This window comes from Daldinia loculata, assembly GCF_022478755.1.
Source record: "Daldinia loculata strain CBS 113971 unplaced genomic scaffold F4817scaffold_66, whole genome shotgun sequence".
NCBI lineage: Eukaryota > Fungi > Ascomycota > Sordariomycetes > Xylariales > Hypoxylaceae > Daldinia > Daldinia loculata.
In genome coordinates, this window is record NW_026054920.1 from 126,279 (window position 1) to 148,225 (window position 21,947).

Below are 21,947 nucleotides of genomic sequence, written 5' to 3' on the forward strand. Positions count from 1 at the left end.
ATAAGACTAAAGTAGATGAGATAACTAGCCTTATCTATTAGGTTAGGTACTTATACTTATATGTTGACCATATCAAGCCTTTTGCTTTGCTTCAGACTCTTTAAAGACATCATTGACACATGCATGTATAAGAACCTTACATATAATAGGCACATTTTAAAGGCGCCAATCATTACATGTAGGTTCAATTTTGGTTCGAATAGAATTTCTTCTTTATTGTATTATACCTTACGTAATCACATTCGGCTTTGTCTATATGTACTTGTTGAGAGTTGGGATGGAAGGAGTTACGTGCATGTAATATACCTGGACTAAAATATGCTAGATTGGGTTTTACGAATGCAGGTGCTACTTGCTTAGACCTCTACATGTATCATGCATGTATAACTTGCTCTCGCATTCATCGCTTCAAATTTAGCATCCTTTTTATATGCTTACTACTTTCTTCTCTACACCACCTGTTATACAGCAACATAAAAGATTTCTTTAGACGCATTTTACACGTGTTCATTTAGAAATCCCCTGAGCAAGATCATACTTTCGAGTAGCACACGACAGAAATAAGAAATACGCAAATACGTATTGGATATTGGCTCGTCTTTTGACATCACATGCGGCGTTGAACGGGGTTTTCGCTCAGCCTTGTTGTCCACGAGTTGCTTACCAAAAATTTTATACAAGCTGGACATTGGGTGTGCCTGGTAAAAGGTACGGGTCATCTCAGCCAACCAACCAAAATTGTTTCAGCTAGAAGAAGAGGATCCTCGTTGTCCATTGTCTTTTGGTGAACCCCCCCTGTCCTGTTCCTGTCCCCTTTGCACTTTTTGCCCTGCCGCGCTCGTGTTTCTGTCCGATCCGTTCTCGACCTTGTTCGTGTGATGAATGCCGCGTACTTACTTCTGCGCCATTTAGGTCTAACGTCGCAATTAATTATATTGTGCTATATTTCGCCTCTTCGGTGACTCGAATGTCACTTGGGACTTTTGGGGGCTTTTACTATATATATATACCTATATGCAAGGCTATATTCGGCGCACTGCGCAGGGCAACACGACGCCAGCTGCAACGACACCCCTTCGGTGCCTTTGGTAACTTGACCCCGCCAAAATCCACTGTGCACCTCTGGTTCTAACCGGATTGGTTGCCCGCAACCACTCACCATTGCGGTTGCTGCGACCGTTGCGACACCACCTTTTCTCCAATTTGATACATATCTCTCTTACAACGTCACTAGTTAATATATTAACCTTGAATCCATACCTTTCCTGCTTCTCGTCGTATACCTTATACTGGATTGTTACTTCTACATTACTTTCGCGCGGCCTTCATCCGGCCAGCTTCCCTCACCATGGGCGTCGTGAGTAGCAGACCTGATGATGGCGCTGCCATCTATTTGAGGGATCAGAATCGATGTTCGTCAACTTATCTCACGATGCGCGCGACCGAAGCTGACCAGATATAGTATCAATTGCATCCCTCGTTATATCTTGCCCTCGGAAGCGCATCTCAACCACTATAGTCCCCAACGCTTTTCCAGCTACTCGGGCTACAGCAACGCGATCGTCGGGCGATTCCGGACCGGTTGAATTTATTCAGGTTAGTTTCGAGGCAAGAGGCGGGAATGGTGACGACCTGGGGTTTCATGTCTCTAATAAAGTTGATCTAGGATATTGAACCTTCGATTGCGCCGAACTTCCTTCTTAAACTTAATAATGACGACGAACTCGTATTCAACTTTACCTTTGTCGTCCGCCAAGAAGAAACCAGCCCTGGAATAGATACGCATATCAATGGCCTAACATACGTCTATGCTTCAACCAATAGAGAGCTCGAGAACCTTGTCACCCGCGAGTTTCACGCAGACCCGAATCTACACAAAAATGCAAATGTGGAATTGGTCGGCGATTACACCACAGGCGGAAGCCCCTCGGTGACCTTTGAGTGGTCGTGGAAATGGAAGCCACCAAAGGCGACAGAAGATGGGGGAGGCGGGTGGAGGAATGTTTGCAGTGTAGGTGAACTTGAACAACAACAACATTGGGCTTTGCTGAGTAGTATGATTATAGTTTGTCGAATACGACCAAAGAGCACACCGCCTGGATACCCTAGCCAGGTTTTCTTTTTGGGTTGCCAGTGAGTTATGGGGTTTGCTTGTTGAACCATTGAATTGGATCTAACGAAGTTCTCAGATACCTCGCCTCTCTCAAGCCATCCTAATTCCCCATCTCCCGCCTTTCAATTAGCAGTGCCTCCGAGAATACGGGCTCCATCATCTCAATCAGTCGAGTCTCGCATTAGTGAGCAAGAGGAACCAGTATCTCCTCTACACCCTCTACATCCTCAGATTGACACATTGTCCATCGCGCCCACCATCGCGACAAGCTCCCGGGAATCTGTCAAACTTGATATATCATGTCCCCGACCAGGTGAAGACATGTCCGTAAGCGATGATGGCCCTGTTTTCAGAGCTACTATCAAGGCGCTTGAACAAAAGACTGGCAACATGAGAACTCAGATGAAGAAGGTATTAAAGAAAGCTGAGCACGCATATGCCGCCCAGATCGAGGCGAACGATGCTTTCGTAGGGTTTATGGACGCCCTCCGGGAAGCATCTTTGACGAACGCCAATGCTGTCCAGCCTGCTTTAGATCACTATTTCGACAAGATTGCCAAAGAAATCCTCGCCTACGAGAGGCAGAATGCGACTAATTTACAAAAGATTATTATCGACCCTATAGGAAAACTGTATACCTTTGATATCAAGCAGGCAGAGTCAAAGAGACGAGACTTTGAAGAAGAAAGCAAGGACTACTATTCATACGTATCTCGATACCTTGGCCAACGACAAGACTCGGTGAAGACTAAGAAGCTTGCCGAAAGCGATACTAAGTATCAGACGAAGAGGAGGAATTTCGAGCTCAAGCGCTTCGACTATTCCTCGTTTATGCAAGATTTACATGGTGGCCGCAAGGAACAGGAAGTCTTGTCACATTTAACCAAGTATGCTGACACACAGGCAAGAAGCTTTTTAACGACCGCCCATAAAGTTGAGGAGTTTCTGCCGCAACTAGAGGCTCTAGCGAACGAGGTACAAGATGCAGACAAGGAGTTCCAATACCAAAGACGTGAACGGGAGGAAAAAAGACGCGTATTAGAGAAGAGTAATCTACAGTATAACGAGCCAGAGACTGTGACTTCGGCAACTCATACGCCCCCAGCCCAGAACGCCAATGGCAACCTGCACACGTCCGACTCTGAGCTCGGCCGGGCGGATAGTACTAGTTCCCAACTGAAAGCCATCCCAACAGGCAATTCAGGACCCATGACCGCAGCAGGCACGGATCTCTCGAGGTCTCCAGGGAGCATCGGACATGGCTCTTTACACAGCCCTGCGCAAACCTTAAAGTTCAAGGGTATACGAGACCTAGAAGAGAAGGATTTCAGCCAGTTAACCATTGCCGAGAAGAACTCGACGCACCGGAAAGAAGGTCTACTCTGGGCCCTAAATCGGCCGGGTACCCATGTAGATCCCCTCTCACTGAATAAGCAGGGTTGGCACAAGTACGTACAAGGCTGACACATGCTAGAAGTTGTGGTCGCGTGCTAACAAATATAGATTCTGGGTCGTGTTAGACCAGGGAAAGTTGTCGGAATATAGCAACTGGAAACAGAAGCTCGATCTCCACATGGACCCCATTGATCTTCGTATGGCATCCGTCCGCGAAGCAAGAAATGCGGAGCGACGATTCTGTTTTGAAGTAATCACGCCCCATTACAAGAGGGTATACCAGGCAACCTCGGGCGAAGACATGAACAGCTGGATCCTCTCCATCAACAACGCTCTCCAGAGCGCGGTCGAAGGCCGCGGCCTTAAAGAGAAGCCGATGTCTCCTGGGGAGCCGACCAGCCTTAAGCGTGATATCGGGTCGATTCTAACCGGGAAGAGTATCTCCTTAAATCATGGTTCTCATCATGGCTCGCATACCCATACCAGCTCTATTCCTTCCCGCCGGACTACAGTTGGAGCGCGGCCTGCAAACGCGAGGACGCCCAGCAGTAGCTACGACGAAAATCCGGACAAGCTCCTCCAGATGCTCCGTGATAATGACCAGGGCAATTGCTGGTGTGCTGACTGCGGCAGTGGGTCTAAGGTTGAGTGGGTATCGATCAACTTAGCTATCATACTCTGCATCGAATGTAGTGGTATTCATCGATCTCTCGGAACGCATATCAGCAAAGTGCGATCACTCACGCTCGACATTACCTCATTCACGCCCGATATAATCGAGCTACTGCTTCTTGTCGGAAACAGAGTCTCTAACATGGTTTGGGAAGCCAAACTTGACCCATCATTCAAACCAAGCCCGCAGGCTACACGGGAGCAACGTCTAAAGTTCATAACTGCAAAGTACGTGGACAAAGCTTACGTGGAGCCCATTTCGGCCACCCTCTCAAGATATCCAACCGCCGACGAAACGCTCCTTGCGGCTATAAAGCGCAACGAGATCCAACAGGTTATATATGCACTGGCGTTAAAGGCCAACCCTAATGTTCTAGATAAAGTCCGCGGGACACATCCAGTCTTCCTGGCCCTCGCAGCGGCCGATCCGGCGTCACCATCACCTACTACGCCTACATCCGGACGACCAGAGCCCGAAACCAGGACTATTCCTTTCCCGGTTGCTGAAATGTTGATACAAAATGGGGCCGAGATACCTGCCACGATGCCTGCCTTCCCGCTGAGTCGAAGTGCACAGATGTACATAGAGCAGAAACGGGGTCGGAATGCTGCTATCGAGGCCTCAGGCTCATCATTGTCAGGCAGTTTAAGTCCCAGCCCGAGCGAGCGAATCCAGCGCGATAAGGACGCACGTCTACAAAAGCGCATCAGCGCGGGCGGACGGCTAGCCAAGTCGCCGATTCCCGAGCGGTAGAAACGGCGGAAGTCGAACACGTCACTCTCATCTTCATCTCCCTTGCCGGATTCACAGAAGAATCGGCTCAGTCGACGGAAGTCAAATGTCACAGGTTCAAATTCATCCTCATCCACTTCCGAACGGTAGAAACGGCGATGGAATCGCTCCTTCTTCCAGATACCTCGTTTGGACCTCTCTAAGACCCCCCTACCTTTCTGCCCGCTGATCTTCTGTCCTCCTTTGAGGATTGTGACGCCTCCCCCGTCTCGTCATGCGATTGATTCGATGACGACGGTTGCTTCACGAACTGACGAAAATGACCCTATATGACGATGGCCGGGGTGGCATTAAATGCATTGGCATTGGTAAAGAATATATGAAATTTCAGGTCAAAAAGAGTGCGGATCTCTTTGTTCACGGCGTTATGGAGCATTCTGAGGAGAATACCAAATTAGTTCAAAGGCCCTTGGCAGACTGCTGACATTATTTCCATAGCAGTAGTTAAGGATATCGGGTCGGCATTCCTAGTCATGATACCAGGACATAGCTTTGAACCATTGGATGGAGAGGGAGCCCATTCATAAGGATGAAGATGTGTACTGGTGCATCCATAATTTTAATCGTGTACAACGAAGGTAGCAATTACCTCCTAGATATGATTTTAAGCTAGTGGGAAGACTATCAAAGTGCATGATTTTGTCTTCTATCTTTTTCTCCTATCTAATATCGAAATGCTGCTGCTAGGAGCCAATTATGACTTGTAATAACTACATGATATATACGTATTATAAGGTATAACCTAGGTAAGTTATGCTATGGTAGAATACCTTACTTTTAGCACCTAGTGTCGAAACTTGGAAATTTTTAGAAAATTGGTCACTGCTCTACTTATAGGGTTAGGGAATCTCGTGGATAGCGTAAGGCATGTGAGGCGCTGCAGGTGGCTTTTATAAATAATCACCTGAAGCTAAGGCGTGTCGAAATGCCGAGAGTAAGACCACGCGTGACCAATACTAAGCCTCACATGAAGCAAAGTTGCTACTTTCTGTCTAGAAAAAGTATAAGCTGTATGTATTGGAATTGCATAGAAAGTCGAGTAAGCACCCTTTGTTCATAATGATCATCTCACATGCAGCTATTTGGAACTTTAGGTATACACTTACACAAGTACTTTGTGAGACGGTACCTAGATGCAGAGACGTCTGATCTCGTAGGTTAGGTACATGTCAATTATGTAGGTAAGACATCCGATAATAAGGTTCAACGTATGTAGTCGTACAAGAAAGGGCGGAAATCTTGAATGACGAAATTTGAGAGCGCAAGACTCAAGAGGTGGAAGAGGTGGGGCCGGCACAAAGTGCGTTGAAAGGGTAGGTACGGAATACATGTTGCACAGCCCTATAGGCTATAGCAAGCTTGGGCAGAACGGGGGAGCTTCCCCACTTACCGATAATAGCAGCAGTAGCAGCAGGCGCCCATTGAGTTTAAGTAAGGAACCTGGGGATGACCTTGCCCACTATCAGCTGTTTAATCTCATAGGTAGTTTCTGTCTTTTATGATTTCTCTTGGATTTTCTACAGGAAATCACGGATAACTAATGTCATATGACTAACCTAGCATTTTGAGTTTTTATACTTTTTCTTTTCGCATTCTCGTTATGACTCAACCAATTCGGTGAAATATTCCGTACAAGGGTATACAACTATGCAAGGGTAATAGCGTTCGCGAGTTCTCCCCTGGACTTTCCCTGGCTGTTCTGTTGGTGCTCAGCCGCTAGTCCCGTGTTCGCATTGGACCGTCCCTTATTATGAGGTACCCCATCGTACCCATCGTACCCATCTGTACCCATTGTATCCATTGTAATGTCAATCTACTCGGAGTCTTGCGAGTTGGGGACTCTTTTATACCAATAAGCTTTTTCATCTTCACCAACCCGGCATACCAAATTTTTACATCAACTCATCTAGGCTCGTTTCTTTCGCTGGGATTCCAAGGCAGCATTCTACAGCCCCCTGTTATATTATAGAGCTAGACGTAACTTGTTGTTCCCATCTTTTTTTTCTTCTTCTCTGTTGACTGGTCGCAATCGAATTTTAGTACATCCTCGCTCAAGGCAGCCAACCATGGCTCCACGCGAGAAGAGTCAGTTGAAACGAGGAAGGGTACTTCAATCTACCCTTGATTTGTTCGCGTTTCCTTTCGGCTAATAGTATCTTATAGGAGTCTCCTCCTTCTAAGGCCGACAATGATATTTCAAAGAAACCTCGTCGATCCGGCCGATTGTCGCAGAAGACAGACAATGCCGAGCAGCTAAAAACGCCGGTCATTGCCAACAAGCAAAAGCTACCCTCACCTGTCACCCATCAAGGTGATAGTGAAGATTTGTATAAGGAATCAACAGCCGAGCCCCCGGATGGACGGCCTAGTCAGGTCACGCACCGTACTCCCGAAGAAACCTTCTCCCAAATTCAAAGACTATCGTCTCCTCCGCAAGATACACAAGCTTTTCCGAATTCCCAATATGTTGAAGGAAACGCCACTCTCTCTGACGAGGTCGAGGATGAGGAGAAAGAAGGCGTATGGGGATACCTCTTCCCGCTAGACCCCAAACACGGGGGCAGATGTGTCGTCTTGAAAAAACGGTCCAGCTGTCAACTGCCCAATGATGTTTCGGGTATACTGGCAAAGGAACGGTCTGATGCAACCGACGCCAGCGCCATAAAACAGGAAGAAAGTTTCGAGAAGTCTAAGGTCAAGGGTGTGCCGTCTGGTGGATATCTGATTGGGCGACATCCTGAGTGTGGTGAGACCATTCTTCCCCTTTTGGCGTCCTAAGTTCTACTATGACCTGAATATGGGCTGACTTCCGCTAGATATCATTGTGGACGATCCAATTGTTTCCAACCGTCACTGCTTAATATTCACCGAGAACAAGGGTGATGACACAGTTGCTATTCTCGAGGACATGTCGAGTAATGGAACTTTTGTGAACGAGGCCATCGTCGGAAGAAATCAGCGCCGTGAGCTACAGGAGCAGGATGAGATTGCGGTGATGGACAAGGCCCGATTCATATTTCGCTATCCACGAACTCGGGCTTCCAGTGCCTTTTTACAGCAATACACGCTCCTCGACCGCTTGGGTAAGGGCCATTTTGCCGAAGTATATCTCTGTGTAGAGAAATCTACTGGCCAAAGATACGCTGTAAAGGTCTTCACAAAAAACCCTGGTATGGATGAGAGATCGAAGACAGATGGCCTACAGCAGGAAATTGCAGTATTGATGGGAGTAAGCCATCCTAACGTCCTATGTCTGAAAGATACTTTCAACGAGAAGAACGCTGTGTATCTGGTGCTCGAGCTTGCGCCCGAAGGGGAACTGTTTAATCATATCGTAATGAAGCAGAAGTTAAGCGAGCCCGAAACGAGAAAACTGTTCATTCAGTTGTTCCAGGGTATCAAGTACTTGGTATAGCTCCCGTTTCCTCTTTCGTCTTTCCTCTTGGCATGGCTAACAACTGAAATAGCATGATAGGAATATTGTCCATCGAGATGTGAAGCCAGAGAATATCTTACTAGTCGATAAGGATCTCCACGTTAAACTTGCCGATTTTGGTCTGGCCAAGATCATCGGTGAGGAGTCCTTTACGACTACTCTATGTGGTACACCAAGTTACGTTGCGCCAGAAATATTGGCAGAAGGAAGGCATAGGAAATACACCAAGGCTGTCGACATTTGGTCGCTTGGAGTCGTGCTGTATATATGTCTGTGTGGTTTCCCTCCCTTCTCGGACGAACTCTACAGCCGCGATTTCCCGTATACGCTTTCGCAGCAGATCAAGAGCGGGCGATTTGACTATCCTTCTCCATACTGGGATTCAGTGGGAGACCCGGCGTGTAAGTCCTTATTATTTTCAGTTTATGGTATCTTGCTCGTTGAGTCTTATAACTAATTGTAAATGTCAGTGGACCTCATCGATCACATGCTGGTTGTTGAACCTGAGAAGCGTTTTACAGTTGACCAGTGCCTTACGCACCCGTGGATAACGCAGAAGACATTAGGTGTTAACGATAGTACCGATGGGCTCGTGGCCGGGATTGGGGGCCTTGAAATGCATCGGAGAGGCGCGGTCCGAGAGCGGACGTTACTTAGTTCCATCAACTCAGTGCAAGTCACTAATAAGGTCTCCCCAAGCCCCGATGCTAAGAAGGGTCCTGTAAAGGTCTTTGTGAAGAATCCTGATGCTGAGCAAAACGATGCACCTCCGAAAGAAACTCGGCCTGCAGACCAGCGAGGTACGAAAGAATTTATGGAAATGGGTGGCAAAGGCGACCAGGAATTATTCGGTAACGACACGAGGAGTTTTTATTCGAAACCTGAAGCTGCCGCCGCGAAGGGCAACAAGGCGAAAGGGAAGGGTAAGGCAAAGGGTAATGGGAAATAATTGTATATGATGGAATTCGGGGTAATGCGACCCTGGGCGAAGTATTGCTGAATTTGCCTAGCGGATCTATTAAACATCCAGTCTGAGGGTGGTACATTGCAGGAGCGTCTACAGTCTCAGCCTTGTTAGTTTCTATATGCATAGCTAGTCCGATGGCTGGTTCTCTATATGACACTTAAGGGGGTGTTCATGTTTTGAAGGTGTATGGATCTGGAGTCTATGGGCGATGGTTCATTCATGAAAATGGCGAGGGGATTTCTTACAGTTTGCATCACATTAGGGGTCAACCACATGGGTACCGGATATATAATAATGTATGCTGCTCGACTTGAGCGCTACGACAATTGATCGAGATTATTCTTGGAAGCTAGTCTTCAACTATGGTAGCAAGGTACGTTCGCCACCGAAATTTGTATGGCCTATTTAGTTGGGATATGTATACTCATTTCTCTCCTATTGTCATTACATCATCTAATACGAGTAAAATTGCCACGTTTTATAGGCATTGAACGTAGCCCTCGAGTAATCTACCTTTGTTCTGCCCCAACGGACAAAGCAGCCGGTATTCGCGTCACCGAACTGATCCGGACACATGCCTCAAGACTCCAACTCGGGATCCTTTGTTCAGCTATAGCAGCAAAATATGGGATGCCTGGCTGTGAAGAAGTTCCTCTGCTGCTTTCGGGTCGCTCGAAAAAAGTATAGTTACATATGTTGTGAGATGGCCTCAGGCGATAATACAAACAGTCAAGACAGTGATGATGATCAGGGGGAAATGGACTGGAAGACTGGAAAACAGCAGCAGTATCCGCCGCCGGCAGACATACCAGAATATGTGAAAAAAGCCCTTCCTCCGCGGCCGAATCCTGGTTCCTCGTCTATCTATTCTTTCCCAGTCGAGAGTGCTCAACAGCAATGCATTCTAAATAATCATCATCAACGGGATGGTCCAGATGTCAATTCAGGTGCCCTCGATGAAGCCGGGCTGACCGTGGTACAGCCGCTTCAGCTGATGGCGTCCTCCTCATCATGTTCAGAGAAAGAACCCGAGATATTAGCGCCACAACCAAGATATCCAGCCCATATGATTCTGGAGACGAGCGATGCCGATGATATCGTCATCAGCCCTGTCTCAGGGCCTTTAGCTGGGAATAAGAACCTCCAGCAGTACGAGGTCTCGCCGATCTCGCCTAACGAGTCTACATGTAGCCTACATTCAGGAGTTTCTTCAAGTGCGAGTCATAACTCCTCGTCAGGAGAGGAGATATATATTAGTCGACAGCCATTCCTATATGAGAAGCACCCTATTGTATATCAATCGGCGGATCTACGTCCTACGCTGGAGATGGATACTTTGAACCAAAAACACCAGTTCCAATACCAGCAAATCAACCTCCGGTATAGTGACCCGGGGAGCCCTATAAGTGGCACTGTGATACATCCTCCAACCTCATTCCCTTCTGATCCCAACCTTAGGCTCTCGCGCCACCTCGATGATGAAAACCAGGGACCGACCATCAATACTAAGCCACTATCACCGGCCGACTTGGCGAATAACTTTAGCAGCCAGTCGCAAACTCCCACCGGGACAATAGTTAACCCTAAAGTCGCGTTCGCCGGTACCGTAAACGGATTCTCGACACGGTCGCGGGCTAACAGTAAGAAAACGACCCACGCACCGCCACCCCTGAAACTAAGCGAGCGCCCGCTAGCGGACAGCTACGTTAAGACGCCGTTCCCAGGCGTAGAGCCCGTGCAGCGACAAGACAGCTCGGGCTCTACGCGCCAGAAGCAGAATCCAGCGGAGCAGAAAGCCAAAGAGGAGCAGAACAGCATCGCGAGGAAACGGAACCGGGTATCTACTCTGCCCGCGTTCGTGTTCGCGAAGTCGTTGAGGCAGAGCGGTGGTGAGACGCGGGGGAAGGAGAAGACTTCGTCGGGCCCGACGGTGAAGAGTATCTTGTCCAGGGCGAAGTCGCTGACGATAGGTCGGGGGTTTGGGTTGGGTTTGGGGGTTGGTTCGGAGGAGGCGAGGAAGGAGAAGAGGAGGGAGGAGATGAAGAGGCAGATTCGGATTGGTGAGCCGAGGTCGTGATATGTCGGAGTAAAGGGGGGCTGGATATATACTACGGAGGTCCTTGTGGGATATCGAAGATAGCACTATTTCTAGTGATTTAAAAAGGCTTATGAAGTTACGGATAGTTAAAAGGTAGCGACTTTATATAAGCCATCTCGCAGCTTATTCGCGGGCGTTATTGCACCTCATAATTGGCGCCCGCAGTTGTCTGCCATATCGCTAATACATATTACTTGACGATGCCTCGCTTGTACATTTAGGGGGCACTGCCTCACTGCCGTCTGTTGATAAGCCACGGCACTCCTCCTTGCAGCCCAATATTCTAGTAAATAAATTAAGATAAATTTGAAAAAACAAACTTGATTAAAAATCATAACCTTGTAAAATTTAAGGCTTACGTTTTGACGCATTTTTCGTCATACCGAAACCCTTCCGCAAAGTTCGTCGAGTATTTTCTCGTATCTTACGAATGGAGCCTAAATAAACACCCGGGGAATCTACTTCTAAGTCTAGTTCGGGATGCGATGGAAAGTATGGGCTGTTCGTCTTGGTGGAAAAGCCTTTAGAACGGGTTGATGGAATCGATATTGTGGCGGTACATGAGACTAAACTACTGATCTAATTAAGAATATTTCGGTGACAATGGAGTCTAAATAAGTCGCCATCTTCATATTTAACAAGATTTTCCTAGTACAGAAACATTCACCGGGGCAAGACAAAACACCGAGACTGAGACTGACTGCGAATTAAAATAATATTGATAGAATACTAGAACTTCGCTCTCTTACTGATCGACGAAATCATACTCCTCAACGGGCGTTTCCGTTTCGAGGTCTTTAGCATTGCTTCCCGAGGACCTTTGGAAGAAGATGGTGGTGCACTAGGGGATATCGTATCGCTTGCAGTAAGAGTAGTGTCACTTAGATCAGAGGGCGAACGGTTACTAGAAGAACTAAGACTCGATCCAAGCCCGCTATCGTATACTGCCTCCTCGGCTTCTGGGTTGGGCGGCGGATCACCTTTCACGGGATCGCCGTCGTCTTGCCAATGCCAATGGATGTTCATATTATGGCCGAAAATGACTGCCCCTCGACTTTGCAACTCGACTTGAGGCTTTTGTTTGAGATTCTTGGTAAATGTCAGAGGGAACAAAGCTTGGACTGGGGCGTGATGCTTGTGTGCTAAGCCCCTGGTGCAAGGGTAGGGGTCAAACGTTGCTTGCTTCATGTGCCAGATGATATTATGGCATAGTCGTCTTGGATTGGAAGTCAGGTCACCGTCGTCGTCCATGATGTTCTGCAGATCGAACATGGAGGCGGCAAGGTAATACTTTCTGGTAGGTAGTAAAGACCAGCGGGGACAGGGAATAGCCGTTGTAGATCGTGGTCGGATAAGCTCACCGAAGCCACGCCCGAACAAGGTCACTGCATGTATGGCTCTGGTGAAATCAATCCATCCCTTACCGATGGTTTGAAGGGTAGCAACACGGGCGAAGAACGGATCTCCGTCTGCGATTAAGTCCCTGAAATCCCAACCTTCCAGCCGTCGACGCGGCCGAACTTTTACTTGCAATCCCGCTTGTCGCTCCGAGTCGGTTTGGTAATCGATCAGCTTTTCCAGTATGTTGTATACATGTTCGATTCGATCTTCTAGTCGATAGTAACGTGTCTGTTTTCTTAATCGTGCGCTGCTTATTTGCCCTTCATAGGCTTCCTCATAAAGCTCCGTCTTGTCAACGTAGAGTTTGAGATCGCGATTATCCTCGTTTATCAAGACTTCGAGAGCAGAATCATATCCCGATGGATCAGTAGCATCACCTAATATAGTCGGGTCCAAGAGCCAGGCCGAGCGAAACCTGCGCTTGCTGTGCTCTAAGGAAGCCCTAAGTATATGGAGTAGAGCACTGGCTCCGTTCACTAGCCAGCCCCTTTTTTCTTTCTCGTCCCAAAATACGAAATACTTGGACGATATCCATTGCAGTTTCGTAAGATAACCATACCTGGAAATATGAACCGGCTTCTGGGTATTACCGAAAGCGAACACTGCCGTGCCAGTAACGAACTGCCCTCCTGAGATTTCGGCTTTTTCTAGGGTATAAGTAGAGTGTACATTAGGTAGCCTTGATTTATTCACATTGTATGTCGCTAGGGTTGTTCCTAGTATGATCAGTAATTGTCCAATATCGTCTGTGCTAGGGTATAAACGAACTTACCGACAACGGAGACTGCTTGAGAACACCAGCCCAATATATGGCGGAATTGTCCAAGGCTTGTCAATTTAATATCTGCGTGCTCAACAGTACAGTCAAGATATGATATTCGCTGATTGGGGCTTTTGTTGTAGAGTAAGTGCCAGATGAGTAAGTCGCCCGATTGCTCTACCGGGATTAACATGGTGGAATACCCCTTGATGAAAGTTCTCTCTTTGAATGTATCGATATACCGCGTTCTTCCTAAGGCAACTAACATGTCGAGAGATATTTCGAGCCCTGTTGATTCCTTACGTCTCCGGGGGATGGGAAAGTCTCGGGCAATAACAGGATTGGCGAACAAGTTATGCCAACATTGTCCATTAGCATACTGATTTTCTGTTCCACATACTTCGACGTTGTATTTGATAGTGAATTCTGTCCATAGTGTTTCACCGACTGGGGCGGTTATGCGATGCCAATATGGAGCGCAGAGAACAACTCCGTTATCCCGTGGCGAAGGCCGTAAAGCAACTCCAAGCCACGCAAGCTGTTCTCCTACTTCCACGACAAGCTCTGGGAGGCCTATGGCCGTTACGGCAAGCGAGCTGTCCTTAATTCGGCCTTCGAGTATTATCCGACTCCGTAAGGGTACTTATTGCTTGTGAGACTCATGATGCTGTTAAGCCATTGAACACAGCCCCAGTGGTGGCTTTGGGGCGGGGGGAGCTGTGATACGTAGCATGATGAGGATGATGAGCACTCTTATAAGCTTGTAAATATTTACATATGAAATATAACTATACAGCGAGACTATGGCTTTATGCAAGACTACCTAGGGAACCTGTGTGAAAGGTATGGATAGACAAATAGCATTGTTATAAAGGTTACTATACTTTACAATGCACCTTTCTTAACACCCGACATCCATGCAACGAAAATATACACTCGAAGCAATTGGAAGCTTCTACTTTATACATAAAGTAGTATCTCTTTCTCACGATGCTACAGTAAAGACATATGAATATGCTTATTCTCTATCTGAGACATTATAAATTTATAATGAGGTGAGGCTGAGAGAAGATTTCGGAAACCCAAGGCACCCGGATACTGGGCAATGCCTGGTCTCGGATAGCCGCATATGCATCGGGGGTAGCATCGGCGATATAAATAGGCACCCAAGGTGCCCAATGTCAAGATACAGATGTAGTACCTCTTAGCTCACTTACCCAACCTAAGGTAACAAACCGTTGCTAAGATCCTTCAATAACAGCACCTTCTAGTCTCTGTATTAGTTCTCTTCAAACTACTACTCTTCGTCATGCCCAAAAACCGAGAAAGTCGTAAGGCTAGCCAAACATCCAAATTTTCACACTTATTACACTTTATCCAAGAAGGCGATGATGATGACGAAAATCACCACTGGAGCAATAAGCAGCAAGAAGAAGCGTTTGCAAACACTCCGATTTTCACCACAGCCGTGGAAAAATTTGTTCACTCAACCTTCCAAGTCTCATCATCATACTTAGCTGCTTCTGCTTCGAGTGATACATCCTCTGCCTCAATCTACACCGCCTTCTCCTCCTTATCCAATAATCCAGCCTCGGAGCTTGTTCCTCAATATGGCCTAATTGGTATTCGACAAGATTCTGCAGACGTAAATGTCTCGGCAGAGGATCGCCTCGTTTTGGCAAATATGAATGTTCCATGGTCGGCCTTCATATGCGGATCTCAGGGCGCAGGAAAGAGTCACACATTATCCTGTCTGTTGGAGAATGCGCTTATTTCAAATAATGCCGCTGGTCACCTTCCTTACCCCTTAGCTGGGATGGTCATGCATTATGATAAATATACTAGCTATTCGTCAACACAGGTGTGCGAGGCAGCATACCTATGCTCTTCGGGAATACCTGTGACAATACTAGTATCTCCTTCTAACATTTGGGCTATGCGAAACCTGTATAGCAACCTACCTGGGGTAAATGTTAAGGTTCTACCTCTTTATCTAAACGAGGATCAACTTGATATCTCAAGAATGCTCAAGCTGATGGCCATAGACCCAGCAGCAAAAGACACGCCTCTCTACATGGAGGTGGTGATGAACTTAGCCCGAGAAATGGCAATGGAGGGTCCAGGTGTCTTTACCTACTCGAGATTCTGTGAGCGCCTTTCGAAGATCAAATGGGTCAAAGGTCAAGAGGCACCCTTAAAACTGCGCCTACAACTTCTCGACACCTTTATAGCTCCATCATCAACAACGACCACCAAGAGGCCAGCCCGTGCTCAGGAGGATATCTGGGCGTTCGAACCAGGTTCATTAACCATCGTTGATCTCAGCGATCCTTTCCTTAGTTCTGACGACGCGTGCTCGCTGTTTACCATTTGTCTCTCGATCTTCCTCGAAGAGAGAAACAAATGCGGACGTATCGTGGCGCTAGACGAAGCACACAAGGTAAACTCTGCCCCATGCTCGTGAATTATGGAAGCTAACTAGAAGTAGTTCCTCAGTCAGGCTGGCGAGGCGAAGATTCTCACTGGTGACTTACTTTCTATAATCCGACAACAGAGACATACCGGCACACGAGTGCTAGTAGCAACCCAGGAACCCACGCTCTCTCCAGAGCTAATAGATTTATCGAATGTAACCTTTGTCCACCGATTTCTCTCGCCGAGTTGGTACGAAACGCTCAAAAAGCACCTTGCCGGTGCGAAGGAACAAAAACCGGGCGATGCAAGCGTACTTTTCGATGCAATTATTGCCTTGCAAACGGGAGAAGCGTTACTCTTCTGTCCAACAGCGCAGATAGATGTCGATAAGAGCACCAACAAGCGCAAGCAAGTGAAGCCCCTTGGAAATGGCCATGTCAAGATCAAAATTCGTAAGCGCTTGACTGTAGACGGTGGCAAAAGCATTATGGCTACCGATGCTCTAGTCGAAGCACTTGAACGCACTAAAATCGACAATGTATTGATGGGCGATGCCATTCCGAAATTGCAAAACGATAAGAATGGCTCCGCGAAAGCTGTCGAGATCCTAGGTTCAAGTGCGAAGCCGAATAACCCAAACGAAAGCATGCCTAACGATGCCCTCAAGACACCGTCTATAACAGCGGAGCCGGCTGCGAATACTAGTACGCCCACAGCCAAGGCGCCGTCAGGAGGCCAAATGAAGAAGGAACTAAAGCGTCAAGCCCAAGAGATGTTCAAGGATGGTTCTTGGACTTCATTCAAGGATTTAACCAAGAGCCAGAGGACTCAGCTTTTCTCTGGCGTCGATACTACTTTCCAACTTCCGCCCGGCACAGCTGTAAAGAATAAAAGTTTAAAGACCTTCTTCTATATCGCATTAGACGAAAGCATGGTAAATATTGTAGTATTACTTTACTATTGTAGAGCATTAGTTACTAACCCGTGTTTCCTAGGCTAAGTTAAAAGAATCTGAGGATACGAAGTGAAGCGTAACAGTCGACGCACCAAGCTATCTATTGCGCCAAAGACCGGATGGTACAGGATAGATCATGTATATATCAAATGTACAGTAAGATTATTTTGTTGCCTTGAAGTAAAGGCAATGAATTGGGATATAGCAGACACACTCAGGGGTAGCCCGTTCTACGCCAAGAAATTAGTCTTAATTTGCCCCCTATTTGTGCCATAATCAATTATGGGATTATACAGTACCTAGTACCTAAACATGAATGTCTAATTAGAATGGCGAGACACCGTATACACCTAATACTTTCCCGACGTCACTGTCCTTCTCTCCTTTGACCACGGTAGCAACGCGTTCCCCCCCTTGCCAAGGTTTGGAGGTATTCCTTTCTCGAAGTGAAGCGGGATTACCAGTGAAGTTAGTAGCGTATAGTCCCGGATCAGCCCCAAACACTAGAAAGCCCTCTAGCTTCAGTCAAGCATAGTACATAACCATCAGCATATTTAATGCTGCTTTACTTGTGCGATATTCTACTGCCCCTATATTGTAATAAGGCGAGGTCGGGTCCGAGGCATGTGTGATGGAGCCCGTACTCGAACTGACAAAGATAAGACGAGGCGGTTTATGAATGGACTTACGAAGTAGATCTAAGAAGGCTTCTGTTACGCTCAGGGCGCCAACGGCGTTTATTTCTAAGACTTGTCAAAAGACCTCGCGTATGGGAGGACTAATCATTGAGACGATCCCAGCGTTATTAACGAACACGTTAAGTTTCCTATATTCGGCAGTGACACGTCCAGCTGCGGCGTCAACTAATTAATCGTCAGTTACGTCAATTTGAGTCGAAAACACAATGTCTTTAACTCCCTCGATATCCTATATCTCTTATGCAGCATCCTCTCCTTTCGAAATATCTCGGCTCCCTAGGATAACATGATAGTCCTGGGATGGAAGGACCAAATTTTTTGCTATCTCGTAACCCACACCCTGGTTACCACCTGTGTATATAAGCTTAGTTCGTTGGCTGAATGATATCGTATAGGGGGGGTGAAGGCTATGGTAATTTAACTATAGGCGATGAGCATAGCTGTTATAAGAACTATACTCTTGTCTAGCGAAGCCATTTCGTTGCCTGTTCTAACTTTATCAACAGAAATAACTTGCTGGAAGAAGCTGGGTTTAGATTATTGACTATGTTGACCAGAGTGATGTGAACCTCTTATACACACCTCTTACGGCTAATTTCAGTAATATACACTCTCCTTATACGGATTTAAAGAACCGACCGGAGATAGGTGGACTTGGAAACTAAGTCCATGAGGGGAATATATTGTGAGTTGGATTATTATTGGATATATTTTAGAAACAAACTCATTAGTATGGCTCATTTCAAAAGCTACTGTATTTATAGGATTCAAGTAAATTAGGTAGATTTAGATGTTACTTGTCTAGCTATACTATTGACAACTACATTAATAAGATAGGTTTGGTAGACTTTGCGTATAGAGTTTTATATGCAACTACCTACATAGGAGCGATGCTTACTATAGATACTAGTGGTATAAAATCCGTGGGATGTTGAAAGTCTTCGTCTTACCCCTTTCTAAACCCCAAAGTCCGTCAATCTGTATAAGAGCATAATCCCATTATGTTTATAAGCACTTAGCTTTGGTGGTACTGTTATAGAGAGGTCTTAACTCTAAGGGGTTAAATACATTTAAGTGCAGATAGTGCCTGATGCCTGTGGGGTACCCCGCGGACGCTACGTCAAGGCGATCCACTTCAGACAGCAAGCACCTAAATTAAAAACTGGGAGGGTAGGAGCCGATCCCGAAAACGGTGACTTATACATCTTCCCCTTCTCAAAATGAGCGCTACAAACGGCATCTCCGGTACGGCCAAGAGAGACGACTCGCCTCCCCTCACGGAGCTCGAAACGGCCGAGATCCTACAGAGCATCCGCAACTCCACCACTAGACCTTCCACCTCTTTACCCGCTGATCTCGCCCTCTCGCTCGACTTACACCGCCAGCACCAACACCAACACCAACAACCGACGTCCGAATCTCCCGATCTAGCTTCCTACTATTGGGATGCGTCGACGATGGCCCCGCTAAACAAAATCTCGGCGGTTAGTATAGCTACAATCTAAGCACCCATTCTCTGGTAGCGCGGTGAGAGAAACGTAGGGGACAAAAAAAATGATTCAATTCATGCTCATGCGCTTAAAGGCTGCCATTGCGCGTCTGCGCGCTTATAAGCCCCCGCCGTTTCCGACCTGGGACCATCTGCCTGTAAGCCGACGCGCCGCAGTGCTGATCCTGCTATTCGCGGACCGCAGAGGTGACCTAAGAGTCGTGATCACGATGCGGGCTACAAGTTTGCGCAACTTCTCTGGTACGGCAACATGCGAACCCCTCTAGGAAATGAAGTAATCTGAATCTGATACGTATTGGCATTTGAATAGGTCACGCGGCTTTTCCCGGTGGGAAAGCAGATGCATTATCAGAGTCGCCCTGTAGGTGTAGAGACAATGACCTCCAAACGTATAAAAGACCCTCAATAACTAATGTGTTCCCTCCCACGTGTAGACCAAATAGCTCGTCGCGAAGCCTGGGAAGAAATCGGTCTTCCTATGGACGACGCCAAGATCCCGAAGCCCTTTCGAATAGAACCGCTCTGCTGTCTACCGTGTAGTCTCGCGAAGACCGAAATGGCTGTACGTCCGTGTGTAGCGTTCCTACATGCCGACGACGTACCTGGAAAACCCCAAGCTATGGTTGACGAGAGTATGATACCCCGGCTGGATGCTAAGGAGGTAGCGGCAGTCTTTAGCGGGCCGTTCCACAATTTCTTGAAAGCAAAGGACGAGCCGCATGAGGGAGAAACGATACCTCCCGGTGATTGGTATGACGGGTACTGGCATCACTGGCACGACAAGCCGTGGAGGGTGCATAACTTCCATGTGCCAGTAAATAACCAAAAGGTTACAAAACCAAAGGTTCGAGATGGCGGGCAAGCCGTGTTGGCTGACATGCTAGAAGAGGAGGAAGATGCGGTGCAGCGTTTTCTAGTATGGGGTCTCACGGCACGAATGTTGGTCGATGCCGCGAGAATCGCTTATGAGGAAGAGCCCGAGTTCGAGCATAATTCTCACTACGGCGACGAAGAAATCATAGCGATTCTAAACGACGCGGGCCGCCTCCCCGACAAGAAGAGAAAGGAAATAGGACAAGAAGCTATTAAAGACGAGGTTAAGGATGCGAAGATGTAGACGGATGGGATATGCCGTCCTTGCATTATTGTAGATTCATAATGGGCCCAAGCCGCCTGTATCTGTAATTCCCAACTGCTGGCAAATTCTTATGACGCATCCAACACACTCGATCAATACCCTCTAGTTGTAATAGAGCTCTAAATTAGACTCTAAATAGCTTCTTCGCACTTCTATTTATCCACCCGCCCGTATGCATAATACTAGTAGTGTAACGCTAGTGCTAGGCTATCCCGCATTTAATGACAGGCCGTCTCCTTTACGGCTTTCGTATGCGAACCGAAGAAATAGTATCCGAGGCCAGCTCCGATAGCAACGGAAAACATGACGAAGCCGTTGTAGGTCATGAAGAGTAACCTGTTTATTAATAGCGGATCATTAGTATTGATATTATTAATCCCTGGATTAGGGATCTAAAGCAGATTCTCACTCACATAATCATAAAGGCGTAAAAGTTCTGTACGGCGTATAGCACCGCCTTAAAAACATGGGCCTGTCGCCCAATCGCGTCGGCCTGGCTGCTTCGTCCTACCCCAAGTAATGTCGCGCTCTCAGTATTTGATTCGACTTGATCGTTCGCGATAGCAACATCTTAGCCCAGGATTTCCCCAAAGGCGTGCCAACAAAATGAAATTGCATTTGCATAAGTGCGCGGATCATCAGATGCAGCAGCAGCGCAGGTCGTATCACGTTCTTATAGTTATACGACAGGCGCCGACTGCTGCTAATCCGAGACAGTAGGGAGGGGGACGAATGTAGAAGAGGTCTGGATCGGGAAACGGTAGAGGGGATGGAGGCTGTACTCACTAGGTGCAGCGTCCTGCTTGGCAGCTATCGAGGACTCGTAGCGTCGGATGCCCTCGCGGAGAGCTTCGTAGCCGGCGCTGATAGCAATAATGGCCAGCAAGCTGAAGACCAGCGAAGCCGTGCCGCGAATGTGCCATTGGCGGAATACGATGCAGAGGTTGGTCGTGTCCCATGTGAAGAGCATCTGTTCGAATTGAAACGCCAGAAGCTAAAGGTTAGCCTACATTTATCTCAAAGATCTCTCTCGGTTCGACGACACCCAATGGAAAAGATGGCAGAGCCAGAATGGGTGTTGGTGGCGCAACTCGAGCCGTGGTGCATGAGGCTAGAGAACGCTCTAAGCATGTAGGTAGGTACTGACATTCATGTTGCACATCGGCATGCCACCGTGTCCGCCATCTCCATGGCCCATATCGCCATGGTCCATATGTCCGTGATCCATGTGCGAATGGTCCATCGGTGAGGTTACGGAAGTGGAATTCTCGAAAGGGTCGGGTATAAACGGGATTAGGAAGATGATAGAAAGATAGCTAGGAGCTATGAACGATGAAATAAGACAGAGGTTCAAAAAATCAATTCAAATGGCACTTCTTCGATGTTTAAATCTTGGGAAACTTGCTTAAACGTGCTCACTTCTAAGTGACAAACGTGACGATGGTGTCAGATGGGATGGTTTGATAGGTCGTTTCTAAACAACCTCAGAGCTTCGGTAACTTGGTGCTACGCCTAGATTAGGTAAAGCGCTAATGCATGCAGCCTTTACATAGTTCGAGTTTGTACATGTATGTACATGTATCTAGGTACTCCAAT

The 21,947-nt window shown here is 47.1% G+C and overlaps 7 protein-coding genes across 7 annotated transcripts; 5 read left to right on the forward strand and 2 right to left on the reverse strand.

Annotated features, from left to right (window-relative positions):
- Positions 1-1,240: 1,240 nt before the first annotated feature.
- On the forward strand, positions 1,241-5,518 carry F4817DRAFT_253750 (centaurin beta). Its single transcript, XM_049299192.1, has 6 exons — positions 1,241-1,412; positions 1,463-1,596; positions 1,667-2,011; positions 2,067-2,133; positions 2,190-3,561; positions 3,617-5,518. Exons 1-6 carry the CDS (start codon positions 1,349-1,351, stop codon positions 4,932-4,934), a joined length of 3,300 nt encoding a protein of 1,099 aa, XP_049155200.1. The 5' UTR covers positions 1,241-1,348; the 3' UTR covers positions 4,935-5,518.
- Positions 5,519-6,907: 1,389 nt separating this feature from the next.
- F4817DRAFT_253809 (checkpoint kinase 2-like protein) lies at positions 6,908-9,680 on the forward strand. The gene is made up of 5 exons (XM_049299193.1): positions 6,908-7,078; positions 7,137-7,719; positions 7,790-8,382; positions 8,441-8,810; positions 8,880-9,680. The coding sequence occupies exons 1-5, from the start codon at positions 7,040-7,042 to the stop codon at positions 9,356-9,358; spliced, it is 2,064 nt and encodes a 687-aa protein (XP_049155201.1). The 5' UTR covers positions 6,908-7,039; the 3' UTR covers positions 9,359-9,680.
- A 399-nt stretch (positions 9,681-10,079) lies between these two features.
- F4817DRAFT_361498 (uncharacterized protein) lies at positions 10,080-11,453 on the forward strand (the record flags this gene model as incomplete). The annotated part of the gene is made up of 1 exon (XM_049306420.1): positions 10,080-11,453. The coding sequence occupies one exon, from the start codon at positions 10,080-10,082 to the stop codon at positions 11,451-11,453; it is 1,374 nt and encodes a 457-aa protein (XP_049155202.1).
- A 600-nt stretch (positions 11,454-12,053) lies between these two features.
- F4817DRAFT_349757 (uncharacterized protein) lies at positions 12,054-14,387 on the reverse strand. The gene is made up of 2 exons (XM_049304861.1): positions 13,648-14,387; positions 12,054-13,591 (listed from the first exon to the last, which is right to left on the reverse strand). The coding sequence occupies exons 1-2, from the start codon at positions 13,901-13,903 to the stop codon at positions 12,204-12,206; spliced, it is 1,644 nt and encodes a 547-aa protein (XP_049155203.1). The 5' UTR covers positions 13,904-14,387; the 3' UTR covers positions 12,054-12,203.
- A 458-nt stretch (positions 14,388-14,845) lies between these two features.
- F4817DRAFT_349758 (uncharacterized protein) lies at positions 14,846-17,356 on the forward strand. The gene is made up of 3 exons (XM_049304862.1): positions 14,846-16,075; positions 16,124-16,984; positions 17,046-17,356. The coding sequence occupies exons 1-3, from the start codon at positions 14,945-14,947 to the stop codon at positions 17,076-17,078; spliced, it is 2,025 nt and encodes a 674-aa protein (XP_049155204.1). The 5' UTR covers positions 14,846-14,944; the 3' UTR covers positions 17,079-17,356.
- Positions 17,357-18,797: 1,441 nt separating this feature from the next.
- F4817DRAFT_349760 (NUDIX hydrolase domain-like protein) lies at positions 18,798-20,687 on the forward strand. Its single transcript, XM_049304863.1, has 4 exons — positions 18,798-19,187; positions 19,288-19,453; positions 19,524-19,574; positions 19,648-20,687. The coding sequence occupies exons 1-4, from the start codon at positions 18,924-18,926 to the stop codon at positions 20,328-20,330; spliced, it is 1,164 nt and encodes a 387-aa protein (XP_049155205.1). The 5' UTR covers positions 18,798-18,923; the 3' UTR covers positions 20,331-20,687.
- Positions 20,242-21,804, reverse strand: F4817DRAFT_349767 (Ctr copper transporter family protein). Its single transcript, XM_049304864.1, has 4 exons — positions 21,499-21,804; positions 21,138-21,321; positions 20,765-20,897; positions 20,242-20,687 (listed from the first exon to the last, which is right to left on the reverse strand). The coding sequence occupies exons 1-4, from the start codon at positions 21,592-21,594 to the stop codon at positions 20,570-20,572; spliced, it is 531 nt and encodes a 176-aa protein (XP_049155206.1). The 5' UTR covers positions 21,595-21,804; the 3' UTR covers positions 20,242-20,569.
- Between the last annotated feature and the right edge of the window lie 143 nt (positions 21,805-21,947).

What these genes read in the sequence shown, in the direction of transcription:
- F4817DRAFT_253750 (XM_049299192.1), top strand. Translation starts at nt 1,349, where the DNA reads ATGGGCGTCGTGAGTAGCAGACCTGATGATGGCGCTGCCATCTATTTG. An exon ending in GACCGGTTGAATTTATTCAG is followed by an intron (nt 1,597 to 1,666) that starts GTTAGTTTCGAG and finishes AAGTTGATCTAG; the next exon opens with GATATTGAACCTTCGATTGC. An exon ending in AATAAGCAGGGTTGGCACAA is followed by an intron (nt 3,562 to 3,616) that starts GTACGTACAAGG and finishes TAACAAATATAG; the next exon opens with ATTCTGGGTCGTGTTAGACC.
- F4817DRAFT_253809 (XM_049299193.1), top strand. Translation starts at nt 7,040, where the DNA reads ATGGCTCCACGCGAGAAGAGTCAGTTGAAACGAGGAAGG. An exon ending in GTCAGTTGAAACGAGGAAGG is followed by an intron (nt 7,079 to 7,136) that starts GTACTTCAATCT and finishes AGTATCTTATAG; the next exon opens with GAGTCTCCTCCTTCTAAGGC. An exon ending in TCCAGGGTATCAAGTACTTG is followed by an intron (nt 8,383 to 8,440) that starts GTATAGCTCCCG and finishes CAACTGAAATAG; the next exon opens with CATGATAGGAATATTGTCCA.
- F4817DRAFT_349757 (XM_049304861.1), bottom strand. Translation starts at nt 13,903, where the DNA reads ATGTTAGTTGCCTTAGGAAGAACGCGGTATATCGATACATTCAAAGAG. An exon ending in TCAAGCAGTCTCCGTTGTCG is followed by an intron (nt 13,592 to 13,647) that starts GTAAGTTCGTTT and finishes TGATCATACTAG; the next exon opens with GAACAACCCTAGCGACATAC.
- F4817DRAFT_349758 (XM_049304862.1), top strand. Translation starts at nt 14,945, where the DNA reads ATGCCCAAAAACCGAGAAAGTCGTAAGGCTAGCCAAACATCCAAATTT. An exon ending in CGCTAGACGAAGCACACAAG is followed by an intron (nt 16,076 to 16,123) that starts GTAAACTCTGCC and finishes AACTAGAAGTAG; the next exon opens with TTCCTCAGTCAGGCTGGCGA. An exon ending in TCGCATTAGACGAAAGCATG is followed by an intron (nt 16,985 to 17,045) that starts GTAAATATTGTA and finishes CGTGTTTCCTAG; the next exon opens with GCTAAGTTAAAAGAATCTGA.
- F4817DRAFT_349760 (XM_049304863.1), top strand. Translation starts at nt 18,924, where the DNA reads ATGAGCGCTACAAACGGCATCTCCGGTACGGCCAAGAGAGACGACTCG. An exon ending in CGCTAAACAAAATCTCGGCG is followed by an intron (nt 19,188 to 19,287) that starts GTTAGTATAGCT and finishes ATGCGCTTAAAG; the next exon opens with GCTGCCATTGCGCGTCTGCG. An exon ending in TGCATTATCAGAGTCGCCCT is followed by an intron (nt 19,575 to 19,647) that starts GTAGGTGTAGAG and finishes TCCCACGTGTAG; the next exon opens with ACCAAATAGCTCGTCGCGAA.
- F4817DRAFT_349767 (XM_049304864.1), bottom strand. Translation starts at nt 21,594, where the DNA reads ATGGACCATTCGCACATGGATCACGGACATATGGACCATGGCGATATG. An exon ending in TGCCGATGTGCAACATGAAT is followed by an intron (nt 21,322 to 21,498) that starts GTCAGTACCTAC and finishes CAATTCGAACAG; the next exon opens with ATGCTCTTCACATGGGACAC. An exon ending in TTTTACGCCTTTATGATTAT is followed by an intron (nt 20,688 to 20,764) that starts GTGAGTGAGAAT and finishes ATTAATAAACAG; the next exon opens with GTTACTCTTCATGACCTACA.